Source organism: Colletotrichum chrysophilum (genome assembly GCF_026319265.1).
Source record: "Colletotrichum chrysophilum strain AFK26 chromosome Unknown scaffold_50, whole genome shotgun sequence".
NCBI classification, from domain to species: domain Eukaryota; kingdom Fungi; phylum Ascomycota; class Sordariomycetes; order Glomerellales; family Glomerellaceae; genus Colletotrichum; species Colletotrichum chrysophilum.
The window spans coordinates 177,401-203,077 of NW_026517337.1; the positions used below are offsets into that span (position 1 = coordinate 177,401).

General features: G+C 50.4%; 9 protein-coding genes across 9 annotated transcripts; 3 read left to right on the top strand and 6 right to left on the bottom strand.

The window, feature by feature from the left end:
• Nucleotides 1-1,440: 1,440 nt before the first annotated feature.
• On the bottom strand, nucleotides 1,441-1,938 carry COL26b_006664 (uncharacterized protein; the record flags this gene model as incomplete). The annotated part of the gene is given in 3 exon segments (XM_053179476.1): nucleotides 1,441-1,464; nucleotides 1,506-1,891; nucleotides 1,911-1,938. 3 exon segments carry the CDS (start codon nucleotides 1,936-1,938, stop codon nucleotides 1,441-1,443), a joined length of 438 nt encoding a protein of 145 aa, XP_053036587.1.
• A 3,143-nt stretch (nucleotides 1,939-5,081) lies between these two features.
• Nucleotides 5,082-6,673, top strand: COL26b_006665 (uncharacterized protein; the record flags this gene model as incomplete). The annotated part of the gene is made up of 2 exons (XM_053179477.1): nucleotides 5,082-5,706; nucleotides 5,760-6,673. The coding sequence occupies 2 exons, from the start codon at nucleotides 5,082-5,084 to the stop codon at nucleotides 6,671-6,673; spliced, it is 1,539 nt and encodes a 512-aa protein (XP_053036588.1).
• A 418-nt stretch (nucleotides 6,674-7,091) lies between these two features.
• COL26b_006666 (uncharacterized protein) lies at nucleotides 7,092-8,344 on the bottom strand (the record flags this gene model as incomplete). Its single annotated transcript, XM_053179478.1, has 2 exons — nucleotides 7,092-8,013; nucleotides 8,085-8,344. 2 exons carry the CDS (start codon nucleotides 8,342-8,344, stop codon nucleotides 7,092-7,094), a joined length of 1,182 nt encoding a protein of 393 aa, XP_053036589.1.
• A 1,939-nt stretch (nucleotides 8,345-10,283) lies between these two features.
• COL26b_006667 (uncharacterized protein) lies at nucleotides 10,284-11,823 on the top strand (the record flags this gene model as incomplete). The annotated part of the gene is given in 3 exon segments (XM_053179479.1): nucleotides 10,284-10,325; nucleotides 10,479-10,592; nucleotides 10,609-11,823. 3 exon segments carry the CDS (start codon nucleotides 10,284-10,286, stop codon nucleotides 11,821-11,823), a joined length of 1,371 nt encoding a protein of 456 aa, XP_053036590.1.
• Nucleotides 11,824-13,650: 1,827 nt separating this feature from the next.
• COL26b_006668 (uncharacterized protein) lies at nucleotides 13,651-14,653 on the bottom strand (the record flags this gene model as incomplete). Its single annotated transcript, XM_053179480.1, has 3 exons — nucleotides 13,651-13,772; nucleotides 13,818-14,545; nucleotides 14,622-14,653. The coding sequence occupies 3 exons, from the start codon at nucleotides 14,651-14,653 to the stop codon at nucleotides 13,651-13,653; spliced, it is 882 nt and encodes a 293-aa protein (XP_053036591.1).
• Nucleotides 14,654-16,624: 1,971 nt separating this feature from the next.
• On the bottom strand, nucleotides 16,625-17,803 carry COL26b_006669 (uncharacterized protein; the record flags this gene model as incomplete). The annotated part of the gene is made up of 2 exons (XM_053179481.1): nucleotides 16,625-17,553; nucleotides 17,617-17,803. The coding sequence occupies 2 exons, from the start codon at nucleotides 17,801-17,803 to the stop codon at nucleotides 16,625-16,627; spliced, it is 1,116 nt and encodes a 371-aa protein (XP_053036592.1).
• A 1,595-nt stretch (nucleotides 17,804-19,398) lies between these two features.
• Nucleotides 19,399-20,174, top strand: COL26b_006670 (uncharacterized protein; the record flags this gene model as incomplete). Its single annotated transcript, XM_053179482.1, has 2 exons — nucleotides 19,399-19,417; nucleotides 19,570-20,174. 2 exons carry the CDS (start codon nucleotides 19,399-19,401, stop codon nucleotides 20,172-20,174), a joined length of 624 nt encoding a protein of 207 aa, XP_053036593.1.
• Nucleotides 20,175-20,739: 565 nt separating this feature from the next.
• Nucleotides 20,740-21,963, bottom strand: COL26b_006671 (uncharacterized protein; the record flags this gene model as incomplete). The annotated part of the gene is made up of 3 exons (XM_053179483.1): nucleotides 20,740-21,202; nucleotides 21,261-21,465; nucleotides 21,531-21,963. 3 exons carry the CDS (start codon nucleotides 21,961-21,963, stop codon nucleotides 20,740-20,742), a joined length of 1,101 nt encoding a protein of 366 aa, XP_053036594.1.
• Nucleotides 21,964-23,327: 1,364 nt separating this feature from the next.
• COL26b_006672 (uncharacterized protein) lies at nucleotides 23,328-24,517 on the bottom strand (the record flags this gene model as incomplete). The annotated part of the gene is made up of 2 exons (XM_053179484.1): nucleotides 23,328-24,330; nucleotides 24,486-24,517. 2 exons carry the CDS (start codon nucleotides 24,515-24,517, stop codon nucleotides 23,328-23,330), a joined length of 1,035 nt encoding a protein of 344 aa, XP_053036595.1.
• Between the last annotated feature and the right edge of the window lie 1,160 nt (nucleotides 24,518-25,677).

Sequence of the window (25,677 nt, forward strand, 5' to 3'; positions counted from 1 at the left end):
CTCTCCGTATTCATCTGGTCGTCGAATCAACGATGTGCAGCCCGATGACTCAAGAACCGAAAGTCCAGAGCCCAAACAAATACCAGTAAGGGTTAGAACTTCCTCATCGGTGATGAAGATTATGGTCCAGATATCGATATGGAATTATGTCAGTGGCTGGCTTGTCGTCGCCATGACTTTCAATACGCTTGTCTATAACGGCTTTTTGAACAAAAGAACGACCGCCGACAGTGTAACCCGATTGTTCTTGGTCTTGGTATACGGGCTGGCCAACATTTTGTTTCACCGCCGCACTTCCACTTTACTTTACCGCAACTTCACATTTGTTATATATCAGGCTTGCTGGAAAACTATCTGCGGTACATTTGTGTTTGCGTCAAGCAACGTGTACCGACATCTTAAACGCCGACACCAGATCGTCGCCGACGAGGCCAAATGGAATCCTCTCAGCCTCGAACTCTTTGGCAAGACAGAACAGTCGACTACATATCAGTCGGCCTCGAAGTTCCCCGAAGGCCAAGCAATGCCAGGTGCAAGCAAACTGTCATGGGAGCGGTTCAGACACAGGCTTGACAAGCGGACGTGGGCATGTCTTATATGTGAGGTTTCACCAGGACCAGAAAAAGAGTTGTTCGCGTTCATCAACACACTTCGCGATGCAAAAGTCAAGGACTATGAGAAGAGTCTAGAATCTGCACTCGAAAAGATGCTTGCCAACATTGCGGTCATGTTGGGCATCTGTCTCGTGACCGGCTTAGCACCATGGACTTCGTCTGTAAAGAACGACTCTACAACAGCACAGCTCGGGTCGTACGCCCTGCTTTTATCTATTAGCAGTGGGCTTATTGCCTTAATAAGTATACATAGCCAGTTGACAAATGCTACGGAGTCAGCTAGCACGCTTCTTTTGCTTCAAGAGAAAACAATCGAAGCAGCATCTGGGGATGAGGATGAGTCATTTGTTCGGACATTCTCGCTCAGGGACAAACCGCAGGTTGGCTTTTCCGACGGGGTAAACGCCAGACCACTAGATAAAAAGCGCCCTCTTACCGAACTGGGACTTTTGCAGCTCGCAAGCCGCTGGCAGTTGTTGCCATGTTTTTTCTTCGGCCCAGCGATATTGTTCATTCCTTGGCGTATGGGTATCTACGGGAGAGGGACGCCAGGAAACGAAACAGACACGACGATAAACCTCGAGGTAAACGGTGTTCATCTGAACTTCTGCCCGGGTCGTGGAAGTCTTACTCGGAATCATTCCGTCGATGACGATTCGGCATCGGCGGAAAATGATTGCCAAACAGTATGATTGGATGGAAGGTCGAGCACAGGACTCCGTATTATGCAGAAGGATTTTGAATCAAATCAAATAATTTTCTGTTATTGAGATAAATACCGAAGCCATATGAAGATGGCCTGGATCAAAGTTTGAAGATCAGCGCTCTAAGTGTTCTTTTGCTCATGTTTCTAGCATTCGTTGGCTGACTACATGTTTAGCTTCTTCTTACACCATTCTGAACCAAAGGCTTCATCGTTGAAAACGCATATCTCGCAATCTTCCAGCTCCCGCCCTCCTTCTTCATGATAAAGAGCTCCTGATTGGCATGCTCCTCCGACTCCTGTGTCGCCAGCATCGTCTTGGTTCCCTCAGCTGTAGTCCTTGCAAATGCCCAATCTGGGGACATGACAACAATCTCATCAATAGAAAACTTGATGACCAGTTGGATGCTAGAGAATATGCGTGTGTAGGACTCGCGAAGAGCTGGAGTGCCTGCAGCGGCTGTGAAATGAGGCGGCATGATCACGCCATCGGAGGTGTATAGAGCGACAGCCTCTTCCACGTTACGACTCTTGAGGGCCGCGCCGTAAGCGTGAAGAACGGCCGTGATGCTTTCTGTTTCAGACGAAGACACTTGTATATGTGAGCAGCTGGTGGTGCATGGCGAGGGAACAACATACTGGTGAAGATAACCTCTCAATTCACAGACAATCAAGAGCGGACTTTACTGGCTTCGGTACAATGATTAATTCATTTTAGACGCGATGAGACTATAACATTACTTATACATCTCAATGTACCGTAGGTGGGGTGGCTTATCATGGCCGTAAGTGGGAGACGAACACAGAAGATGGGGGTGGGGTCTGATTTCCCACTCCCGAGTGATGCATCTCCGCCTGTAAGTGGATGACGGCGAGAGATGGGGAATTATGGGGATTTGAGACAATTTCAAAAGAGAGGTTTCCATAAGTCATATGACACTGGCCGCCTCGGCCAACATAACGAAGGTAAGAAAATACGGAGGCTGCGGAAATTACGAGTCTGTCATGTTGGTTATTCGCTAAAGTGCCTTTTTCTATCGCAACGTTTCTGGTGTTCTCCGAATTCAGTGATTCGGGCATGGATTGATTCTAAGCGACCATGATTGAGAAACTATCAACTTGCGGCATTCACGGCGGAACCCCTGAGATTTCAGCATCAACCCTCGTCATCAACGACTCCAGCAAAAACTCACCAAAGTAACAACCTAGCATGTAAAGAGTCTCGCGCTTGCGGACGGGAATCATAGCCAAAAGCCAAAACTCAGCGAATGTTCTCTTTTGGCTCCTCCCATTTTGCTTTAGAAAACTCAGAATATGTGCCATCTATGCAGCCTCCAACTTGCTTCGGAGAGCTGACTGTGGGCTGTTATCACTGTTTTCTCTGAACCCGCAGATCTTCGACACGCCCCCGGGAAGCTGGAGCGTTCCTGCCATCACGCATGTCGCCTTCCCCAGGAGGTACCACCCAAACCAGGGAGGCGCCATCAGGACATGATTTAAGGAGAAGGATGCCCTGCCGCCCACTTACCAAGCAGTCCCCTTCCTCCCTGGCAGATTGAGATGGATATGAATATGAAAATATTGGCACAATCGTCAACGCAGTACAGAGTCGTTCCAGTGATGACGCTTAGTTTGATCTTAGCGGGTTCAGCCTCACGGCTGCTCAATGCTAGGAACGTTGGATAATAGTCTGAGGGACAATTTGACTCAACAAAAGTTGGCGGAGGTTTCTTTTCTATATTCTTCTTGGGGGTGCTCAAAGCGGTACCACATGAAAACCTCAATCGTGGCCTTCTTTTGCCATGTGTGGCTCGGAGATGCACCCTTGCGGTGCGTGGAACAAAAGGCCCGAAAGTCTCGACATCATAGGAGAATCGAACCAAGATCACGAGAATTTGACCATTTATCCGGCCAAACCAACCAGACCACGAAGCCTCACACGGTGGCAGAAGAATTAGGAGTGGGAGGCACGGCGTCCCGATTGCCTTCCTTCCTCTCGTAGACCTGCCTCCCTCCCTCGCAATGTCCCTTCTGGAAGCAGTTTAGGCCAAGGGATGTCAGTCAAAATCGGAAAGACTTGGGTTTGGCATTCAATCCTTGGGTGCCTTGAAGGTTACGCATTTATTCGGGTTGAGATGTCGAGGTTGCACCCTTTTGAGTCACGCACGAAGCTAAACTCGTCCCCTTCCAAATGCCACATTGTCATGGAAGGTATCTTGAAGTGTGCGAGACAGATTCCTTGCCTCGTACCATGATCAGGAATGGCACCGCTCAGGGGCTGACAGTCCCTCCGGAGACATGGCAGGTCAACAGAAGCTTTGAGGGAGCAGGTGATCCTCCAATTGTTAAGCTCAAAGTGACATTGCCATCTGAGCTGAGAAGGTGCCTCTCCATACATGTGTAGGCAGCTCTAGCTGAGTTCTTGTAACTGATGGATTTGGAGAGCAATTTATAGATTGATATCGAAGGGAGGAAATGGCTCGCACAACACAACGTGCCAACGAGAAGCACTACAGAAAATAGACTTCAAGGCTCGACAGTTGATGTACATCCGCGTCTTGGAAAACACCCCGACCGTAATCGCAGAAATAGGCCTGTCAAGATCGCAAGGGCTCAGTGGTTGAAAGGATGGACTTTTCTTGTCGATGCGGGTGATCTGCTGTTCCATCCCCCCTATCCTCTCATGAAAGGAGAAGATTTGCTGAGCAGCTGTCGCCGCCGCATTGCTACGTTGATTTCCAATGCGTGACATTCGCGGGCGCCCACAATCAAATCAGTAGCATCCTCAGGCTGAGTTGGCTTTCTCCACGTTGCTATTTGTGACCGCTGTATTCGGTCTAGTACTTGACTATAGTTATCGCATGGCTAGGGCAATCGGCCTCATGAATGTCATTGGTAGAGCCGGAAGGTCTTTCGGGCCCCGACCAGATTGTGACATTGCATTTCTGGGTATCACCACTGGTTGGAATGATTCAATCATTGTAGAATGAGAAGCAAGGAGACACAAGGTCGGACTACCTGCAGGTACGGCAAGGATAGTCACAGAGCTAGGATCACATATGAATACGGCGACTGCTAGATCTTAGCCAGTAGTGTATCGCATCATGCTTTTCCTCGGCGATGGGCCTTAATACCGAAGCCACTATTCAAATTTCCCGTTCAACAGTTCATCGCTCGGAGGTAAGCGATCATACAGTAGCAAACCTTAATTCGCATAGGCGAGCGTTCCGCCCCATTCGTGAACGCGATTACACGATGACTCTCCCGCGTCTATCGGAATTTCGGACAAGTCTACGGGAGTTACCGCGGCGGCATCTAGGTTGGCTCCTGGAAACGCCGTTCCTGAATTGCCGCTAGCTTCTTACACTTTCTCACACAACCGGCGGGATGATTGGTGGGATCATGCCAAAATCCAAGCTTAAAAACTCTAATTCCCCTTCCCTCCTTGCCGTTTCGTCTCACCCACCAAAGCTGTTCCTGTTCAGGGCCAAGACTGATACGTCCGCGAGACATTTTTGCCGGGCGGAAACGCGAATTTGGTGGCTTGTCGCCCTGATCAAAGTTCAAAAGCTTCCTTGACTCAGGGTTGCCGCCGTGTCGTGATGCGTGGCAGATGCCCCTGACAAACGGTATTCGATGGGTCAGATCAGCGGTTCGACGTTTAAAAGTATGCTGATGGCAGCAGTTCCATTCAGATATGTTGTGCAGCCCATGGACGAACTCCTGTCACAACACGGACATTCCAGAGGCAGTCTTCCGTCAAGATGGACTACCTGTTGATCCTCAGCCTACTGCTGGGTCTCCTCCCATGCGTATCGGCTGGAATCGCGGCTATGATTCCGCAGCCAGTTGGTCCCGTGCAACAGGATATACCAGCCCAGATTACATGGAGCGCTTGCCCAACTGATATACGGCCGTTCCGCGGAGTCAATGCCACATCGCAGCTTCAATGCACCAACTTTTCAGTACCACTCGATCACAACAATGTGCAGCCCGATAGTCCCAAGGTTCAGTTGGGCATCGTCAAATTACCTGCCACTGGGAAGCGTGTTGGCAATCTCTTCGTGAATCCAGGAGGGCCGGGTGGCGCCGCATCGAGCATGGTTCTTGGAATGGCAACAAAAAGGATTTACATCAGCGACGCAGTGCGGGAGTCCTTTGATATCATCGGAATGGATCCTCGAGGTGTTGGCTTAAGTACACCGCAGAAATGCGACACAAACCTGGCCAATCAGCCAAGCGAGTTCGATGCGACAACGCCGGAAGGATTTCAGAAATTGTTCGATTACAACAAGGCTCTCGGAGAATCATGCCGGGCTATGACTGGGCCACTGTTCGATCACATGGACACAATATTCGTGGCGAAGGATATGGAAGCCGTCAGAGTTGGTCAGTCGTGTCGTGTAACGGCTGCATTTACAGGATATGCTGACTGGACTTAGCTGCTGGCGGCGAGCCAATGAACTACTTCGGCGTATCATATGGAACCCAGCTAGGGGCGCAATATGCCGCTCTATTCCCCGACACTATTAGAGCCATGGCTCTCGACGGCATGCTTCAGCACACTGGTGCCTTTGCGTCCAACATCATGACGCAGGCAACCTCCTTGGATGCGACAATCCAGGACTTCTTCAGGTTCTGTGAAGCCAACGCCACTAACTGTGGGGAGGGGGGCCAAGATATCAGACAGACTTGGAATAAGATCCTTGAAGTCGCCAACGCTGGAAACCTAAAGGCCGCAGAGTGCGACGGGACAGCCAAGACCAGGTGTCTTCCCCTCGCTACGGCCAACAACGTGATAGGCGCCGCTCGATCTACCCTAGAATTCCCCTCAGAGCGCAAAACCTTTGCGGAACAGCTCAAACTCGGAGCCACTGGAAATGGCTCTTTCTTCAGCCCGGGGCTCTTGTCAGGAGACATTTTTACAGACAGCCGCTCGTTGTCCATTACTAATGTTCAATGCCAGGATGGTCACTTCTTCGCAGCTGAGAGTCATATCGAAGTGCAACGAGTTGCTGATATGACGAGGGCCTTCACCGTTACGCCTGGTATGGGTGAATTCTGGCATCGAGTCATTGATTGCACTGGGTATCCTGTGAAGATCACCAACCCTCGAACGGCTTTGAGTGTCAAGGCGACACAGAACCCTATTCTTCTCGTACACTCTCGCTTCGACCCCGCCACAAGTCTGGTGTATGCCGTGGGAATGACGGAGGAGTTCCAGAATGCGACCTTGATATTGAGGGAGGGGTCCGGGCATACTAGCTACCTCAACAAGGGCGATGCATCTAGAGCGGTTGACGACTACCTGATCAACCTGAACATCCCGCCAGCCGGGACGGTACTTCCAAATTAGTTTGTAGATGGAATAGAATTAGACATGTTTCTGACGGCTTTTCTTCGATACTCCCGTGTGACTGGTTCCTCGAACCCAGGGCGGGGGCGTTGTAAGGTAACAGCCTCGTTGCACTGGAAAGATTTACTAGATCGATTCCCAAAGCCCTAACGACATCGACCGAAGATCAAAAGTATGCGCCTGAGTGATGTCATATAAACAATGAGCTACGTACGTACATGATGACTTCCGTTTGAGCAGAGAGCCACGAAAACTGAATACAAGAATCTGGAAGAAACAGGAAAAAAATGGTATACTATAAAAACGTCGTCCACTGCTGGATATTTTCTTGGTATACTTGGAAAGCAGTCCCTTATTACGTGTGCGGTGGGGTCGCGCAGTTGCTCGGGCAGATTCTTGGCTTCATGGGTAAGTGGTCTCAAGACGAGGCCGTCGTTGCAGGTGCCTTGAGGACCCACTCTCCAATCATCTTGATTGTCTTTTGCGTCTTGATCTCGGCGTCTTCAAGCAAAACGGGGTCACGGACGATGCCATCCAGATGCTGGTCAAATCCGTGAACGGTGTCGGGCACGAGCAACCACCTGTATCGACTTCCATCCGGGTTCGAAACCTCAAAGTGGAACCTCTCGTCGTCTAGGATGAGCTCGCCCTTCTCCACGGTCTCTTCCTTGCCCACAACAGCGGGAGGGGCCGGGCGCCCAGCCAGGCTGTGAATGAGTCGCTGACCTTCGTGGGCAAGCAGATCGAGTTCGCAGCCGATCATGAAGACTTGCTTTGGGAAAGCATCCTTTGGCGCATATGCAGGGCTCAAAAGCGGGTTGCGAGCGCTTTCGCCCGGGACCTTGTAAGACCAGTCGAACACAGGGGCGATGCTAAGTAGGAAGTCCTTCTCCTTGGCGCGGAAACCGCCCAGATCAGGCTTGTATCGTCGCGACTTGGCCTTCTCTTCCGCCTCGAGGGAGAGATCCGTGCAGGGATACAGTGGAACAATAGCGGACAAGTGCTTCTTCACGGAAGCCAGCTGCGAGACCGCAAGACAGAGATTTCCACCTGCAGACCAACCCGCCAGAGCGACTCTGGTCTTATCTATGGGCAGGGACTCATCGTTCAAAGAGGCGAGGAAGAGCTCTTCGCAGTCATGAATCGGACCTGGGAACGGGTTGCCAGGGGCCTTGGCATAGTTGAGTCCGATCACCATGGAGTGATGCTGAGTAGCGTACGCCGCGTTCCAGTCATCGTTGTCGTCGGGAGTTCCGAGCACGAAACCACCTCCGTGAATAGTGAAGAGAACAGGCAGCTTATCCTTGGAGGTCTTGTCAAAGCACTTGGGGAAGAACATTCTGGAACATCTGTCAGCTGCAGGTCTCTTACAGACGAAAGGATTTGTTTTAGCTGCTGGCTGCATGCATACCTGACAGGAAGATACGGTCGGCACTCGTACGTCTTCACGAAGTCGGGGCGATGCTCAGACGGGATGATGCGTGCTTTGACGTCGCGGAGGAACAGCGCAGGCTTGACCACGAAGTTCTGGATCGCGAAAGCCGTCGCGCCATACCTGACCTTGGACAACAGAGGCGCCTCTTGAATGATCTGCGACTCGTCCGCGGGCGCGCCCGTGGTCGTCGCCGTCGTCTCGGTGGTCGTTGCGGGATTATTCTGAACTTCGGCCATCGTGAAGGGCTCGCGCGCGTTGCGACTTTGGGTTCGGTTACGCAGATGCTTGTGTGTTTGCAGGCGGAGGGCACGACGCGGGCGGGGTTGGGATGATAAAGGTGAATGGCGGGACTTGGCCCGGTAGTTGTATCTTCATATGCACCTCGGTCTCGCATCCTGGAAGCATCCGGGGCCATCACGAGATCCATGCCGAGTACGAAACAAATACGAAACGGACTTTCTTGAATTGCGAGGCCGACGTCATGATACACAAAAGAAATCTGGCGGGGTTTATAAGATTAGTTACCCCCCGCAACGATTCGCCTTCCGTACGATGGCGTTCTTCATCAATTCGGCCGAACCACTGGAGAAAAGAGAGGGTAGTAGAGGGTCGCTATGATCGCGCAGTCGAGACCCTGCAGAACTGGAACCCTTACCCACTATTTGGGTTACTCCACTAAAACTCCAGCATTGGGGAAATCCTCACGAGCACAGCTACGCAGCCTAGTTATCGCCTGAACGCACGTCCTGTACTCTCTCACAAATGACTCAACGAGAAACTCCAACGATATTCGACAAATCAGGTGTCGACCTGAGAATGAGGCGAACTAGTCACAGCTTCAGTTTTGCGAATACGTAAACCCTAAACGACTTAGCAAAAGCCCATAGACGCACCGTGTTGAAGAGCTGACGCAAGTTGCTCAGCTCTAGGTGACGATTTGTGGCGACTTGCGGCTCAAAAAAAGACATGAGCATAACTTCGGTCGAGGCTTGGTTCTCGCATAACTGGAAGCTGGAGTATTATTGCTCATACTTACATTTAGTGAGATGACGTTGCACTAGTTTAGATGAACCTTGACAAGCATGGACGAGCAGAGGCTTGTGAAAAGCCATCGTTCTATCAATGGAATCTGCGATGAGATGACACAAGTTAATTCAAACACAGCAGTAATATGAAAAAGATGCTAATGACTTTAATCCGAGATCATAACAACAGTCTTGTTACAAGTTGTCCAATGTTAGGCAATACTAAGACTTTGTTTCCACAACAGTGTACCTTAGCCTACTTCTACCCTCAAGTCTTGTAACCCACATTACGGTACCCATCTGCCGGATTTCTTGCTTCACAGGACAGAGGGAATGATCATAGTTTGATTGAAAATGACCATACCGGCAAATGAAGAAGCTTGCGTTAGTGTGGTGACGGCTGGGTGTACAAACCGTGATCATGGAAACCTGGGAATGGCGACTGAACGTGACTTCTGGAATGCAAAGGTATTTCGTGCACAACTTGCTATAGACTTCAATGAAAGCCTCATCCCGCGGCTCGCACGCAGTATGCAATGGCTAGTCATGAAGAAAGGAGATAGCTTCTCTTGACGATTTCTGTCCTGTCGCTGATTATTGAACACCCGGGGATAAAGCAAAGACTGTAGGGGTGACTCTGGCATTTATTGCTGTTGAATGCACTTATATGTCTAATTCTGACTCAAACCGGACTGCTTAGGCTTTAGCATCCCAAAATCTCCTGTCGGTATAAATGCGCCACACAGAGAGCAGTTGTGTATGCCGTGCAGTCGTTCTCATCGTTCGGATATCTACGTAAACTCCGCAGCCGTCGGAGTTGGGCATACACTCCGACCATATAGCCTAAGGCTGATAGTCCAGCTTTGTTTAAATGTTCCTCGAGGCCTTGGCAACGATTTAGTCCGGTCGGCTACTGAATGATGGCCGTCAAATTACAAGATGTGGTCATTCTCGACACTGTACATCGGACGAAGTCGAAGAACATGGTGAATATCACAAAGCGCGAAGAGCCGTCTGGTTTAACCTTCTTCTGAGCACGGACACGGTGTTCAATGACATGGAAGTATGGCTGTCTCATTCGTGGAAAAGTACGCCAATGTTTCGTCATTCGTGCAGTTCAACTGCTTGTCTACGCAGGCCCTCATTTACGATGTACGGCATTCCGGATTCCTTCAAATTCAATGGTCAGACGGTAAGTTCCATCGCCCGAATTCCCGTCAAGGCCATGCTTTTCGGACGCGGCGGTTTCATCTCATCAATCGCCGTCTGATAGGCAGTGGTAACTTGATATAAGTACGGATCATTCGCGGGGAATCCCGTCACCAAACCTTCCAACTCATCACAGACAAACAGCTCAGTCTCATCATCAATGGACACCATCAAGAAGGACGGCGTAGCCATCATTGGCGCAGGCCTTGGCGTGGGTCCCCTCTCACATGGCACTATCGAGTGTGCTACTGTAAGTGAGCTAACAGGTATCTCAGGGTACTGCTCTTGCCTTGGCCCTCCACCAAAAGTCGATTCCGTGCCGGATCTACGAAGGAAGAAGCGCAGATGCGGATATCCTCACCAGCGGTGTGGTTTTGACACCCAACGGATGCCGCATCCTCGACGACCTCGGCGTCTTGAGCCGAATCAAGCCGAAAAGCTTCCTTTTCGAAGACAGCATCACCAAAAACAGCGAAGATAAGACTGTGGATACGATGAAGCTAGCCTCCAAGGAAGTGTACGGATATCCTGCCTATCGTCTGTACCGTCTCGCCCTTCTGCAAGAGATGAAGCAAATGCTGGCCGAGCGTGGAGTCCCGATCTACTTTGATGCCAAGTTCGAGAAGATCATTAGCGATTCCCCGGAAGGCGTCACGTTTCTGGCTGGCGGCAAGGCGGAGAAAGCTGCTGTTGTTGTCGGATCGGATGGTATTCACTCCACGCTGAGGCGCTATCTAACGGACCTCGTTCCTGTTTACACGGGTGTCTTTTGTGTGTACGGGCACATCCCTACCAACTCTGTTAAATGGCCCGACAAGGAGTTTTTCGCTTCTAGCTGCACAATTCAAGGCAAGCCGGGCGGTCTTTTCATGGTTCCTGAAGAATCGGACGGCAGAACGCTCATGGTAGGAACGCAATTCCCGCATCCCGAACAAGGCCGTGAGGGTTGGCAAGATCTGGCCGCCAGCCCTGATTCCTTGGCTTCCTTGATGCGAAAGGACTATGATCAGTGGCATGACACGGCAAGACGAATCATTGATCAGCTGTGCAAATGTCCAGAAGGCTTGTTGAGCTGGCCATTCTACACGATGCCCAGGCTGCCTAGTTGGGCTTCACCGTCGGGAAATGTCATCATCGTCGGGGACGCTGCTCATGCGATGCCGGCATCGTCGGGACAAGGTGTGAACCAGGCTTTGGAAGACGTCTACTCCCTGGCAAAGGTCTTGTCTAGAAGCTGGACCGTGGAAGAACGGCCTCTCGCGCTTGGTGCTTGGCAATCCTGGCGGCAGGCCAAGATTGACAAGGTGCTCCAAATGACGCGAGCAACAAATTTGAAGAGATCTCCCGAAGCCGAGAGGCAGAAGTCGACGAACGCGGTGGATGTGGAAAAGCCCGCCGTGGATCGTATGCGGTGGCTATTTGAGTTGGGCTTGGACGATTTAGAAGCAAAGCTCGCAGATGTTGACAGACATGACGCTTGAGCTTAGGTTCTATTGAGCTTGTGATAATCATAGATGTCATCACCACCTCCAGCTTAACCGACAACGGTGAAGTGCGCCGTTATCTTATCGCGCGGCCATCCTCCGCTCTCGGGAATTCCCCCGCAGTACTGTAGCAATCATCCGCGGCCAAGCTGTCACCGCAACGTGGGAAATGATAAGAGAAGCTGCGCTAACGACATACCCCCTCGCATGTGCGGGTCTTTGCGGGGTCGTGCATGGTGATAGCTTCATTTGACAAGCATGGTGGTACCATGAGTTCCGGGTGGTTGGGTTCGGCACGTGGGCCCCAGCCATCATCCCAGACGTTCTTATCTCTTGGAGGATTTGGCAAAGCCGCATCTTGAGCTGCATCGCAGTACATAAATATCGGCAACTGTCCTGTGTTAAGCGAGTCTTCGAAATGTGATTTGACTCCTCTGATCTTTGCGCAATTACCATGTTGAAATCAATCGTGTTGGCCACTCTGGGAGCGCTGAGCGTTTGCTCGGCGCACTTTGTGATTCCAAACGATGATCAGGACATGTCGGGTTTGACCGTCAACTCTGTTCCAGCCGCGAAGCGAGTTGAGTACATGAGAAAGGTAATTAAACGATGAATCTTGAGGTTTCGATTGCGACGTTCTAACATTACCACCAGACGAATGAAGCTCTCTACCGCCAAAGTGGACCGTAAGCGCCTCCCGAAGTACATGACTATCTTATGGATTGCGATTGACCGAGGGTGTCTAGTTGCCCCTTCGCCGCCTTTGGCTCGATCATTGTCAATCACACCAGTGATGAAGTTGTCTGCGAGGGCGCGAACTTCCGCACGGGAGATCCAACCAGTACGTTGTATTGATCAACGGACGTGTCTCCAATCTAACTTGAATTCAGTTCATGGAGAAATTTCAGCGATCAATGCTTGCACGGCCAAGTTCACAGAGCAGGGGATGACGCCAACGTTAGCTCCAGTCCTACTACAAGGCTTTGCCAAACTTGACTGCTGACTGCTTCTCAGTGAGATCTACGCCGCATGGGGAGACCTCTCCATCTACACCAACGCCGAATCGTGTCCTATGGTACGTATTTGAAAGCCTCGGGAAGTAGCATTGACTCATTGGAATCAGTGCGCAAGTGCCATTCGTTGGGCAGGATTCAAAGGTCAGCTAGGACGCACGACATTATTCTGGTGAAGTCGAAAGCTGATGAGATACTCACAGAGTACGTTTACGGCACTACTATCCAGCATAACTACAACGTTGGCTGGGGTGTAATGACCTTGAGTAGCGTAGGTGGATCAGGACTTCCTTTCATCAACGTTTGCTAACAGCTTTTGAAGTACGATGTGTTCCAGCAGTCTCGGCAACTCCCTGGATATCAAACATCAATGATCGGGCAGATCCTTACTAATGAGACGGATCCTCTCTTTTCATGGCAATACAATGCCAGCGCACCCTGCCCGAACGAGTGCTTCCGGGTGCCTAGCACTACAAGAGGAGGTACAACGTGCTCCAATGTCACCGTCTCTCGAAGGGACTACGACGCACTGTGATCTCGTCATTGAACATCGCATACCAAAGCTTTCATATAGGGAGAGATATATGATGATCCAGAGGATTCCAGTACGCACTCAAATTGGCTACCGTAGACGGCAGATCAAATAATTCGCATGCGTAATGTGCAAAGTTCCCCCAACGCCGTTTCCTGAAATAGTCCTGCTCCGCCCCGCCCGAAATGATAAAAATTGCCAATTAATTCAAAGTCTAAGTGCCCGCAAGAAAGCCCGAAAGTATGTTTTGCTTTTGTGACGATCCTGCTTTCAAGATGTCTACCTTCCCTTCTGATCATGGTCGCCAATTAATGGTCGCGGTGGAAATTTGCTGTTGACGTCGGCTAAGGCCTTCGGCTTGTCCTCCCAGTACTTGGGCTCCTCCAAAATCATGTCTAGGCCTATTTCCGGAAGGCGGCACACCAGGCAAGGAAATCCAGACATACCTCGAATGAGGCTGATGTCGGCGACGCACATCTGCGTGAATAGCTTGCGGAGCAAATCTCCAGGCATGGTGCTCTTGTAAGCATCGTCAATCAGGGCGAAAAGCAAGTGGTATCCGCTATCGCATAGTTTGACGCGGGTTAGGCAGTTGTGAATCTTGTGAAGACACAGCTGCCTGAGTTCAGAGATATCCCACTTATCGGCGAAGGCGTAGAGCTTGACATGGTGTTGACAGACTTCGCCAAATTCCTTGTTGGAGAGTTTCAAGTCCAGATCGACGTCAAAACCAAGCTCGTCAGGTTCAGACAGGTACGTAGGAGGGGCGTAAAGCCCGTGCTGGTCCCCGCTCTTCACAAAGAGCTCCATGTACTTCAAGTACGGCTTCCTCTCGATGATGTCCCGTCGATGATCGTAATGAATGAGATGGTCACGTAGAGAGTCACACCGTTTCTCTGGCGTGACATCAGCGTCACTCAACGTCGACTGGGTGTTCTTCGAAGGGATCGTCCTCTGAAACATGTAGTTGCCGTATGTGGCGTAGTCCAGGAAGCTGGTGAAAGTGGTCTTGTCGACATCGTCCAGAATGACGACGCCCTCTTGCGATTCGCGCATGCCGCTGTTGAGCATGCGCGTCAGCCCCTTGGAGTGAGGGGCAAAGAGCTTCTCATGGACATGGAATGTCGTGTTCTCTGGCCCCACGATGAAATTGAAGACCCGCGATGTGTAGATGCTGGCAGTTGTTAGTTGGCATCCATGCACTCGACTCAACAAGGTAAGCCCGTCCGGAAAGGGGGAGGGGGACGTACGTCTCTGTGTCGACGATGGTTCTGCCAGCCATCGTTTTGGGTGGCGGAAGAGTACGAATGAACACAGCTTCACAGTCTGAATTTGTGCTCGTCTTCTTTCAGAAATGGATTCAGAAGTTCGCGTCCGATGATGCGATGATCAGACGTAGCAGTTGGAGGTTGTGGAAGGTGAGATTATCAAGGTAGGTAGGCAGTTGCTGGGATTGACTTTAGCGGGCCGAGACACTCGGACGCCATAAAGTGGGGTCGGATGTGAGGGAGAGAGTCGCACCTCCCTGATTCTCCAAGCGAATTAACGTCGGAGAACAATTAACTTGAAAGTCCTTGTCAGAAATCCGGCAAGGTATGAAGAAAGAGTGAGGGGACTCAAGTCTGATCTTGATGGTTGAAGAGGGAGGAGGATCAGCCGAGTCGTGCTTCCCATGCAAGATGAACTTCGAAAGTGTAAGCGTGTGGCCTTAGTCTTCTTAGGAAAGCCCACCTGCCTACGACCAATATGTGATATTTAAATGAAGTGCTGACAATTTCACTCAAGGCAGGAGTGAGATTCGCTGCTACATCGGATCGGGGTCATGATGAAATATCACACCTTCACGCAAGGAGCCCACCCATTGTACCTTCTTATAGCACCCACTCAGGTCGTACCTTAGTCTACGTAGAAAGCTCACCTACCTTCAGATCCGAGAATCAACACGAAGTACAAATAGAAGTACCGTAGACTTGCCACCATAGTCGGGTCTTTCTGACGAGAAGTAAATTAAAGATTGAATGCAACATAATGTACTTTTGGTTTCTGATGTCTACGCTTGCGATTATCCCACTCTTCCACTCTAATTAAGACTTTTTCTAGCCGTTATTTGCCCCCGTTTCGAGACATATTCTTGCTTCAATCTTGTATTAGTTACCGCTGTTGTGGCGTTTTCAGTTCATTTCAGAAAAAGAGTTCACCCACGAACAGCCTTCATCACCACTGAAATATTCAGACATTTCGTGCCTTTGCTTATAAATGGCAGTCCTGCCCTCATATAGACCGCTAATGGGGGTCTTCAAGTATTTTGTGAAGCCTGTGGTGAATGTGTTAGCACCTGTGCTACTCTCCGAAGGGTCAAGTGGATTCTATGAGATAGACCGTCAAGCCCAACCTTTTGTGTGCATCAACTTTGAGATATTCTCCGATGCAACTGTATTCGAGGAAGCAATTTAGTGACTTGTGCTTTTTCTCGCTGCTGTAGGTTTCAGCTGCACACCTCTGATGCCCGACGAAGCGAGAAAGACGTCCGTTACACTGGCTACTTCGACAGAGCGAAAGCCATACGTTCTTTTCATGTCCCCAAATGCATCAATCATTGGGATGACGTAGCCACCTCCAAAAGCGTCTGTGGCGACAACGTAACTATGCACATCCAGCGTGTTTTCATAGACGACCCATAACCCTGAGTCAAATCAACAATGCCTCTGTGACAGTCTGTTAAACTGACAGAAATCAGCTGACTCAAGAAGATATCACGCTTTGACCGTCGTTGAGACATACGACGAAAGTGTTGATCAACTTGGTGGCTGGCTTTAGATTGAGCTTCGAGGGAAGAAATGAAATGTATCCGCCTTTCAATACTTCCGAACCACTCATAATGAGTACAGGCTGCCTGTTGCCCGAAGACAAAGTGGGCATCACAATGTCCTTAATTTCTGCGTCCTTGTCCCTTGATAATAAACGCTGAAAAGTAGCATATGAGGCCTGGAAGCATACGTAAAATTTGAACTAACGGGCTCCGCGAACAGATATTATCTAAACTCATACCTGCAGTTCCTGTCAAAAAATCTCGTCTATTCAACGCGACCAATTTGTCATTACTGAGAATCTACGATATTGGTACCATGAACCCCTGATATGACGATCCATGACATTTCAAAACGAACGGTGCAGAAAATCGGAGAAATGGGGCATCTTTATTTGTTTCCTTCTAACCCGCCAACCATGTAGCCTTTTACTACTCTACAACCACTCAAACTAAGTCGAAGACGATACCAATGGGACTACTAGTAACAGAAATCTTCGACACGGACTTTTCTGCCGCGGCAGCCAAGCTCTGCGCAGCTTCGCCAAGAGGTGTGCTCACCAGACGTCCCCAGTGCACCGAATCCGTCGACTGAACCTCGAAATCTTCGGCTACGGCTTCCAGTTCACCTTGGACTGCCGTGATTGCAGCCTTGGTTTGATCATCGACTACGTCAATGAATTCTACCGCACTGAGCTGCTTGATCGCGAGGCCCTTCCTGAGCCACACCGAGCCCATCATACGCGCGAGACTCAGCCGGTTTTTGGTCTGGTCCTGACTATTGCCCGCCTTCTCTGCCACAAGTTTGTTCAAGAACGAGTCAACCTCCACTTTAATAATCGGCGCGCTGCCACTCTGGAACTCTGTGCTGTACACCTCCATAGCCGCCCCGGCCTCTTTGAATGAGTAGGCCGAGGCACCGCCACCCGCCTTGAACGTTGAACGGTAACTGTTAGACTCGGATGCTGACTCCGCCTTATTGAACGCCATTCGCATGTCCGACTTCTTCGTTGGCTTCTTGGCCGGCTTCTGCAGTTCTGTTCGCGCTTCCGCGGCAGCGAAGGACTTTGGCGGGCGGTCGCGCGGTTCGGTCGGGTCGACGTTCTCGGTGACGGTGCCTTTGTACCAGTACACTGTCTCCCCCTTGCTCAGCCCGAGGGGAACAAGCGAGTTGACGTCGATGATGAAGCCGCCCTCTTCCTTGGACTCGCGAAGCACGCAGTCTGCTAGGCTCTTGTCGGATCGTGAGTCGTAGCCGCCTCGGGGCAGGATGTAACCGACAGCGTCGAAATCGCCGTTGGCGGGGATCGTCCACACGTTGCCGCTCTTGTCGAGAGGGACGACGCCGCAGCGCACTCGGCCGTTCATTATTAAAACTGCAGATTTTCATGGTCAGCTTGTAACTTTGAAGAGGATCTACGCAGGTGTTGGGAGCGCACCAGAGCCATCTTTGTCACCGCCGTCGACTATATCCGGGGGCAGATACCAAGGGTCGACGTTGTTTAATGCCAACCAGTCGTTCTCATCGCCGGCGAGAAGTCCGTTTGTCCCTTGTGCTTTGACGGCGATGAGACTGAAGGCGCCCCAAAGGGCTATTTTGCACAAAGTTCTCGCAGAGTATTGCATTTGTGGCAGAGGACGTAGCACCTAGCGCAACTAGTAGGCGGGAACCAAGGAAATATCTACCCATCTATATAACGCAGTGAGAAAGCTTTTCTTCAAAGTGATTAAGCGACGTGCATCTTTCCATATTGTAATTTCAATTGAGGCCGAGTTCAGGAGGTCAAAACGGTGACGCCGACTGTGAAGCCATGTGTTCGGCATCTTGCGATCCAACTTAAATTTTCGATCGGAATCTAGTGCACATGTTGACCGGTAATGAGAGCCCTACCGGATCTTGCAAAAGTGTCCGTCCGTACGAGGACAATAAAGAGCATGAGTGTAATTTGCTCATTGTTGATTTAGATGCGGAAGACCCCTGACTAATAAGCTTTCGGCAACTCCATTGGTAGCTGGGCTGTGCGTCGTTCTCTGGGGCTCGGCGAGAGTTGCTATTTCGGGCCGCAAACTCTACTGGAACTCTTTGCTAATGGACCACCATTCATTTGGTGAGTCGCTCCAACTTGAATTTGTGCGAAGCGTTCGGGTCGAATGGGATGGACACGACGAATACAGTGACTTTTGACTCATATTCGAATGCTCTTTACTAAGCCGTAAGCTCGGGGCGAACATCATCTAGCCTGCAAATTCTTGATTGGACCGCCCAAGGTCCGTCTGAAGTTATGACTGGTCGAATACATATGTACAGACTGGTAGGGGAGCTGCCGCCGTTAATTGCGTTAACTCGGCTTTTCTTCAACTCGCTCAACAACTACGGTAGTTACGCTAACGTAATTGTGAGAACACGCAGTTGGTTTAAGGGGCGTAGACTGGCGTAGCAATAAGGGGTTGCGGGAAGGCAAACGCTAATGCGTCGGTATGACATCCCGTCGGCTACATAAGGTAGAGTTCGGCACTGGGTTCCGTGTTATTACCCACAGTAATATGAAGGTAAAAGTTTACACGAAGCGTAGAGGCCAGCCTTACCGGCAAGTCAGATCAATATCATTAAGACCACAAAGAAAATAACAAGGAGCGAGGTGTGGAAATAACTCTGTGTCCGGCCATACCGTTCGTATACTCAACGCCCATTTGGCCTGAGGTAATGAAGGGGGATGCTAAATGAAGCCACGGGGGAAAACTCTCTTTAATGTAACGTATGCAGTGAGCAAAGAGACTGTGTGCAATAGTCAGCATACTTCCAGTCGCTTTAAACCACTACTGAGAATCTTCCCGGGACGAGGAACATAAGTATGCCGGAGTGAAGGTCTGCTCATGCCACATACATCGTGATGGTCACCTTTAACATTCGTTTTCCTGGGGTTTGTTTGCATTTGCGCAACAGCCTAGCCACTCATTTACACTCGTTACATACACTCACTCAGAAGGCAAGATGGTAGTTGTCGCCGTTTGGCCCTTACTGGGCTGTCTTCTCTTCAACACCGTAGCGTCATCGGTACTCCCACGCGGCCAAGACGACTCGGGTGGACACAATTGGATCGACCATGACAAAGTTGTTGCGCTTACCCAGAATGCTTCGCCAGGTGTAGATGGTCAGCTTGAACTCCGGTTTAGCCCCTTCCTGTACGTGGCGGGAGGTTGCGATCCATACCCGGCCACAGATGCCAGCGGAAACCTCGGGTAAGCAATGATACCCTTCCCTACCCATTATATACCCCAAATATGCTCACATCATCACTCTAGAGGCGGTTTGAAACCCACGAATGGCGGCCGAAGTGGCTGTGATAAAGGGGGAAATGCTCAAGTTTACGCCCGCCGCGGCTCGAGCCAAGGTCGCACTGGTATTATGTACAGCTACTACATGCCTAAAGTCCGCTGGGCCAAGGGTAATGATAACGGCCACCGGCACTACTGGGCTAGCGCTGTCGTCTGGATTAACCGCTGGGGCTGCGTCGACGACGATGTCACCGCCGTCTGGCCTGTGGGTATTTCCTTCACGACCGACCATCTCACCTGGGGCACGGCGAATGCGGGCGACTTCTCCTTCAAGTCGACGACTGTAGGCGTAGACATGCCGACACACCCTAAAATTCAGATCCACGACACCGCGATAGCGCCTTTTACAGGCGCCGACGGCGACAAGGTCTTCGAGCGTACGCTCGTCGGGTGGGACTCGCTCCCGGACGCGGCGGCAAAGGCACTGCAGGATGTCAAGTACGAGAAGACGCAGGTTCCCTTCACCGACGCCAACTTTCAGGCGCAGATGGACGCAGCGTATAGGGAGAGCTTCTATGGCGCTCTGAAGGACCAGCAAGGCTGTGACGCTGGTCGTGGGGGATCGCCGACACCGACGACACAGGACCCGGACGATACGACACCAACAGATCCTAAAGCGACAGATCCGACCGAGTCAGACCCTGCGGAAAAGAAACGTTAAGGCAGTTTTCTTTTCATTCATCGAGTACATAGCCCAAGTGGTAATTAGGTCAAGATCTTATACCCTCATTTTCAACGCGTAACTTGCGAAGCTTCTGGGTTCTATCCGGGCGTCAATGTGCAAAATGCGTTCTGTCCTAGGGGCCCTTTTATCCGTGGTTGTATTTGACCAATTTCATCAAAGAAGCAGGTGGGTTAAAAGCCCCGTCATCCTTCGGGCCTTGCCAGTCTGAAATCGAGTTATCGCCATTGTAACCGATTTCGACCACTCGGACGAACATGTCACCTTGCGTCGTGATCCCATTTTGAGCCACATTTTCAGGAATCTTGTCAAAGACATCCTTGCAAATGCCCGAAGTTTTGTTGAGTCAGGCAGCATGAACAGTGAGCTTGGCCGTGTCTAGACTACCAATAACAGTAAATCTGATGAGCTGTGGCTTCAGAATGCTACATTGAGTGCCGACATTGCGGAGCTAATAGAATTATCTTTAGATGTTAAAAGCCCTTGAGACTATTCAGCATCGCTAGCGACCGAGTGTTTCCATAAGCTTCGCGGACTTTCTGTCTCATGCTTTCTCCTCTTTTGGCTTTTGGCCCGCAAGCGAATGATAGTACACGTAAGAGTGAATCGAGTTGTTCAGCAAGTCCTTGCGCACGTCAACCAAGAACACCTCAACTTCATCAGAAGTCCACCCCAGACCTCTAGTCAAGGGACCGATCGTGACTGCATGGATGCCATCATAGAGAACAGCTTTGCAGTAGGCTCCAATCTTGCTCAGATCCTTTCTCTTGGGCCACTCTCCCACTGGCACTTTCACGGCATCGTGGACTTGATGAACGAATCCAGCATCCTTCAAGCGCTGAGGATTAGTATCAGCTACATCAGCCTCGATTCCAAACTTTCCGAGGCCTTCCCAGACCAACTTCATCATCTTAGTGAGTGCGTAATCGGGTCCCATCGTGCCATCGTCGCAGTTGAAGTTCCACTTCATCTCTTGCAGTTCGATCCACCCACCCGGTTTAAGCACCCTATTGTAGTTAGCACCGAGGACAGACGGCACACGACACATAACAAAAAGACAAGTACCTATACGCCTGCGCCAACAGCTTTTCCCAATTTTTGATCGCCGCGCCCATGTTTCGAACATGAATGTAATCAATTGAGTCATCTGCGTAGAGCCATTCCGACTCGGCATCGTCTACGATAAATGCAACGTTCGGCGGTACGTATGCAGGTTGGATTGGGCTCAAATCAATACCCGTGACTTGAGCTTCAGGGTATTCATCACCCACTAAAGCAAGAGAGATTAGTTCTGGATGTTCGACGGTGAGGCAAGCATCAATGTGAACAACGCACTGTCAATAGCCCAGATCCCAGTTCCGGTACCGATATCCAGGATCTTCTGCGGGTTCTGGAGGGGTGCGCTATGCAATGCTCCCCCGCATAGTGTTACTACCATGCTGTGCTTCATATCTTCTCGCTCTTGTTCCGCGTCATCGTTAGGAAAGGCATATCGCCCTTCCTTGTATTTGTGGTAGCGTCGCTTGTTCTCAAAATTGAAGTCCCGAACAGAAGACGATAACGAAGCCGTGGCATTAGAGCTGGTGTCAGAAGCTGTGGAATATCCATCTCCCTCATCAGCCGGCGCATCGTTTGCCTCAATCGTCGCCTCGGGAGCTTGATCGGGGGCTTGATCGGGACCGGGTGATGCGGCACCCGGCGTCGCAGCCTCAGGTGACTTGGGAGGTGATCCCACGGGAGACTTCGTGGCAGCGCGCTGCTCTGCCATGTTTGATTGAGGGGAGCTGGTAGTTGAGAGCTGCTATGAGCACATGAAGTCCAGAGGAAGAAAGCGTGGCGAGATGTTGATGGGTACTGGGAGAAGATGTGAAAGCGTGAGGGGAAACAAGACAGAACGAGGAACGCTGCGAACCAACACTAGCGTTCGCACTCATTCACTCCACCTGGAGTTGGCAAAATATCCGCGGGTGGAAACGCTGCTGGGATCCAAATCCTAAACGTCCACATCTCCGTCTTATCGCCCTATCATCTTCGAGATCTCATGTTACATTGGCATGCATGTTTGCACTGTCAGCTGCGGCTCAGCCAACTACATCATTGCAGTCGCGCCATTCCACACAAAGTGCTCGCAACACTTTCTGAATTCACCGAGCACAAGCATTTCGACCCCGCAACTGCATGAAGAAGACTGCATCTGGAATGAAGATACTGCCTCTTTTGTCGTTCTCCGAAGGTGGAGAATACATTTTGCCGGTCAACTTAACGGTCGTTTACGGAGTTTCGGGCACAGGGCTGTCCCGAAGCTCTGGCTCGATGGTCATCCAGTCGAGGCTTGGTATTGCTTTGCGTTCAACTTCCGATTCAACATCCAAGATTGTTACTTTCCAATACCTTCTGACCATTAATTACCGTTAACTATTCCCTTCAGTCTCACATTCCACGGTGTCTTTCATGATCGGGAAGCAAGCTCTAGAATCTCTTTTAACATCCTTCTAACACAAAAAGACTGCAATCCCACGTTGCATCCCCATCTAAACCTGACAGATCGCTTTTTAAACCTCCTAAATATGTGGCATTTGATGACCACGTCTGCTTTACGTCCGCTCCGTGTCCGGATAACCTAGGTTGCGATGGTTGGCAATTCTCACGAAAACATTGACAATGATGATTGGCAATTCTTCACCTCCAAGGACTGCCACTTTTTAAGCACGAGAGTAATTAAGAAGCAGATTACAATAATCTTTCTTTGCGTGGAACCCAAAGAAGTTCAGAAGAACTTTGTCTGACTGCTGGGAAAGGGTTTGCCATTCAGGTCACAGGTGTATAGTGACGCAGGAAATTAGCGATAGCAGCGACAAATACGAAGACAAATGATGACGACGGGTGACGACGGCGGATGAGAAAGCCGAATGAGGAAGACGACGATATGATCACCTGAACCATCTCAGGCCAACAACCACACCGAGTAGAGGTGAGCATCAAGGAAATTACTCTGATTCCTAGGATAGTCTCATTCTTCTTCTCAAAACTAGGGGCTGACACAATGATTATCTGCTTTTTCATGGTCTGTATTGTCTGTCTAGGAGGTCATGTTCGCTTGCGTGCTGGTAGTAGGTGGCCTTCCTACCTTCCCTATTGGAGCTCCTCCCAGTAGTAGGAAGGCACCAGGAGTACCAGCTGAGAAGCAAGCTCGGGAATATCGCCAAGCATCTTCCTTATCCCGTTGCATCCAAGTGCCCACTGCAAATCCGTGATCAGGAATCGCAACAGCAACTTTCGAAGCTGATCTTTCTTTATGGTGTGTTCGTAGACGTATCGAATAGTAGCAGCCAGGATATCCATGGTCATCTCCCGGCCGCCAATATGAGCCAAGCTGCAAGTGAATCTGCAAAGACAGAGGCCTCTGAGTGCCGCAATGTCGTACTTGTCAGCCAGAATGTAAAGCTTTGCGGTCATTATATAGGCCTCGGCATTGTACGGAATGATGTCATCATTCAAGCTTGACGGGTCATCTTTCAACTGGTGGAATTGCTTGAGCCGAAAGTGCTTCTGCGAGAACTTTCCCCTCGCAGAGTATTCATTCATCTCGCTCATTAGGGTTACGTTCTCAGCATCGGACTGGTCGGTTCCGAGATTGCCCGGATCTCCGTTCTGACTGTGTTGTTCATCGTCGTCACTCACGTCGCCACTCTCGTCGCCACTCTCATTGTCACTCTTGTCGTCACTCTCGTCGTTAATTTCGTCCTCACTCTCGTCGTCACTCTCGTAGTCGTCTCTCTCGTCGTTGTCTCTCTGGTCGTCGTCGCTCTCGTCATCTCCCTTGTCCTCTCTCTTGTCATCTCTCTTATCGGCACATGACTCTTTATTCAAGCCAGGAGATTTCAGCCCGTCGCGGTTTCCTTGCTGTTTGGAATTTGAAGTAGAAAGGCTGCCAGTGTATGCAAACTCCAGCAAACTGACAAACACAGCCGGATCAACGTCTTCCCAGATGACCTTAGCCTCGATGGCTTCTTTCATGTTTCCAGTGAATAGGACACGGAGCGGCTCGGAAAGACCGGCGATGGAAGACTCGTGAGCGGTGAACTGCTCCTTTTCAGGGCCAATGACGAATGTGATGTTGCGAGACTTGAAGATTCTATATACCATGATTAGCAGTAGTTACTGATGTAGGAGCTTGGGAAAATACTCTTTCATATCTCTCTGGCGTTTGGAAGGCGCGTTGGTTGGACTTGCAGCCCTGCACACTATTAGTGGAGGGCGAAGATAGGAAGTTCTGACAGTGAGAACTACTCATCCATGGGTTCCTTGCGCTTGGGAGACATGGTTTCAGAGGACGACGGAGGCGCGCGACCGTGTACTGGCGCGGGCAGCGATATCGAAAATGGCAGGCGGGAATATCAGTGGCGAAGTTGAAAGCGACGACGAGCCACGTCAAGACCGAGGATGAATTACTCTCGCCCTGGCGCGAGCCTTGCAGTGGTGGAAGTAAGGAAGAACGCAGATGCGGCTGGCAAGCGATAGAATGAGCATTAAATACTCGATTGCACTGAAAGGCCGTCCGAATATTTGGGTGGGTCCTAGGGTGAAGTGTTTGGAAATCAAGACAGGAACGGCCAAGGCAGGAGCGATCAAGGAAGGAGCGATCAAGGAAGGAGCAATCAAGGCAAGCAAGAGGTCGCAATGGTAACAAGTCCGTTTCCTCTCATATGACTTCACAAATCAGAGAGAACCATCATTCTTTGAAACCTAAGATTTCTTAGATACGGCATAAAAACCTATAGTTGCAACGGCTTCTCTTCGCATAGCATTGTACTGCCTACTCGGCATGCTTCTATACTAGAAATGGCGGGATCTAGTATTAAGGATCACGATATAGCACTCGAGCCATGACATTGACGGTGTTGCCCCAGCTACTTCAAACTCAGGTTGGAGATGGCCTATGATATTGTCTAGCTCTGTGCCCCTTCTGCAACCTTGATTTTGGTTGTTTAACGGTTTGCGTTATTGTCTTGGTTGTATAATGCATAAAGAAATACTGGTAAACTCAAAGTATTTGTTGTCCCATGGCAATATCATTTATTCCAGTGACATTCTCTTATTAACATTCAGCAAAATCGCGCCTTCTTGATCAATCCCATGTCTCGGCCCACGCAGCCTCAGCGGATGTCAAAGTTCTTATCAACACGTCTGCTGCTTGGTTACCTGTCCACAGGTACCCTTCGTCCACACACTCCACTGACTGCAATCCGTCGTGCGCTTGCGATCGATATGGACGTCGCAGCCGACGTAAATCCCTCGCGACGTCTGGCCTCCGTGGTCGTATGGGAAAGGGAAAGGACCCCAGATTGTCGTAGATGAGCCCTTGACAGTGGTTCTATCGAAAGTGTTAAGCTGAGGCCTCGGTTTCTCTGTAAGAAAGTCTGGTTAGACTTACACGCAAACATTGCAGGACGCTCCCCTGCTCTGGAGGTTGCTCTCAGCT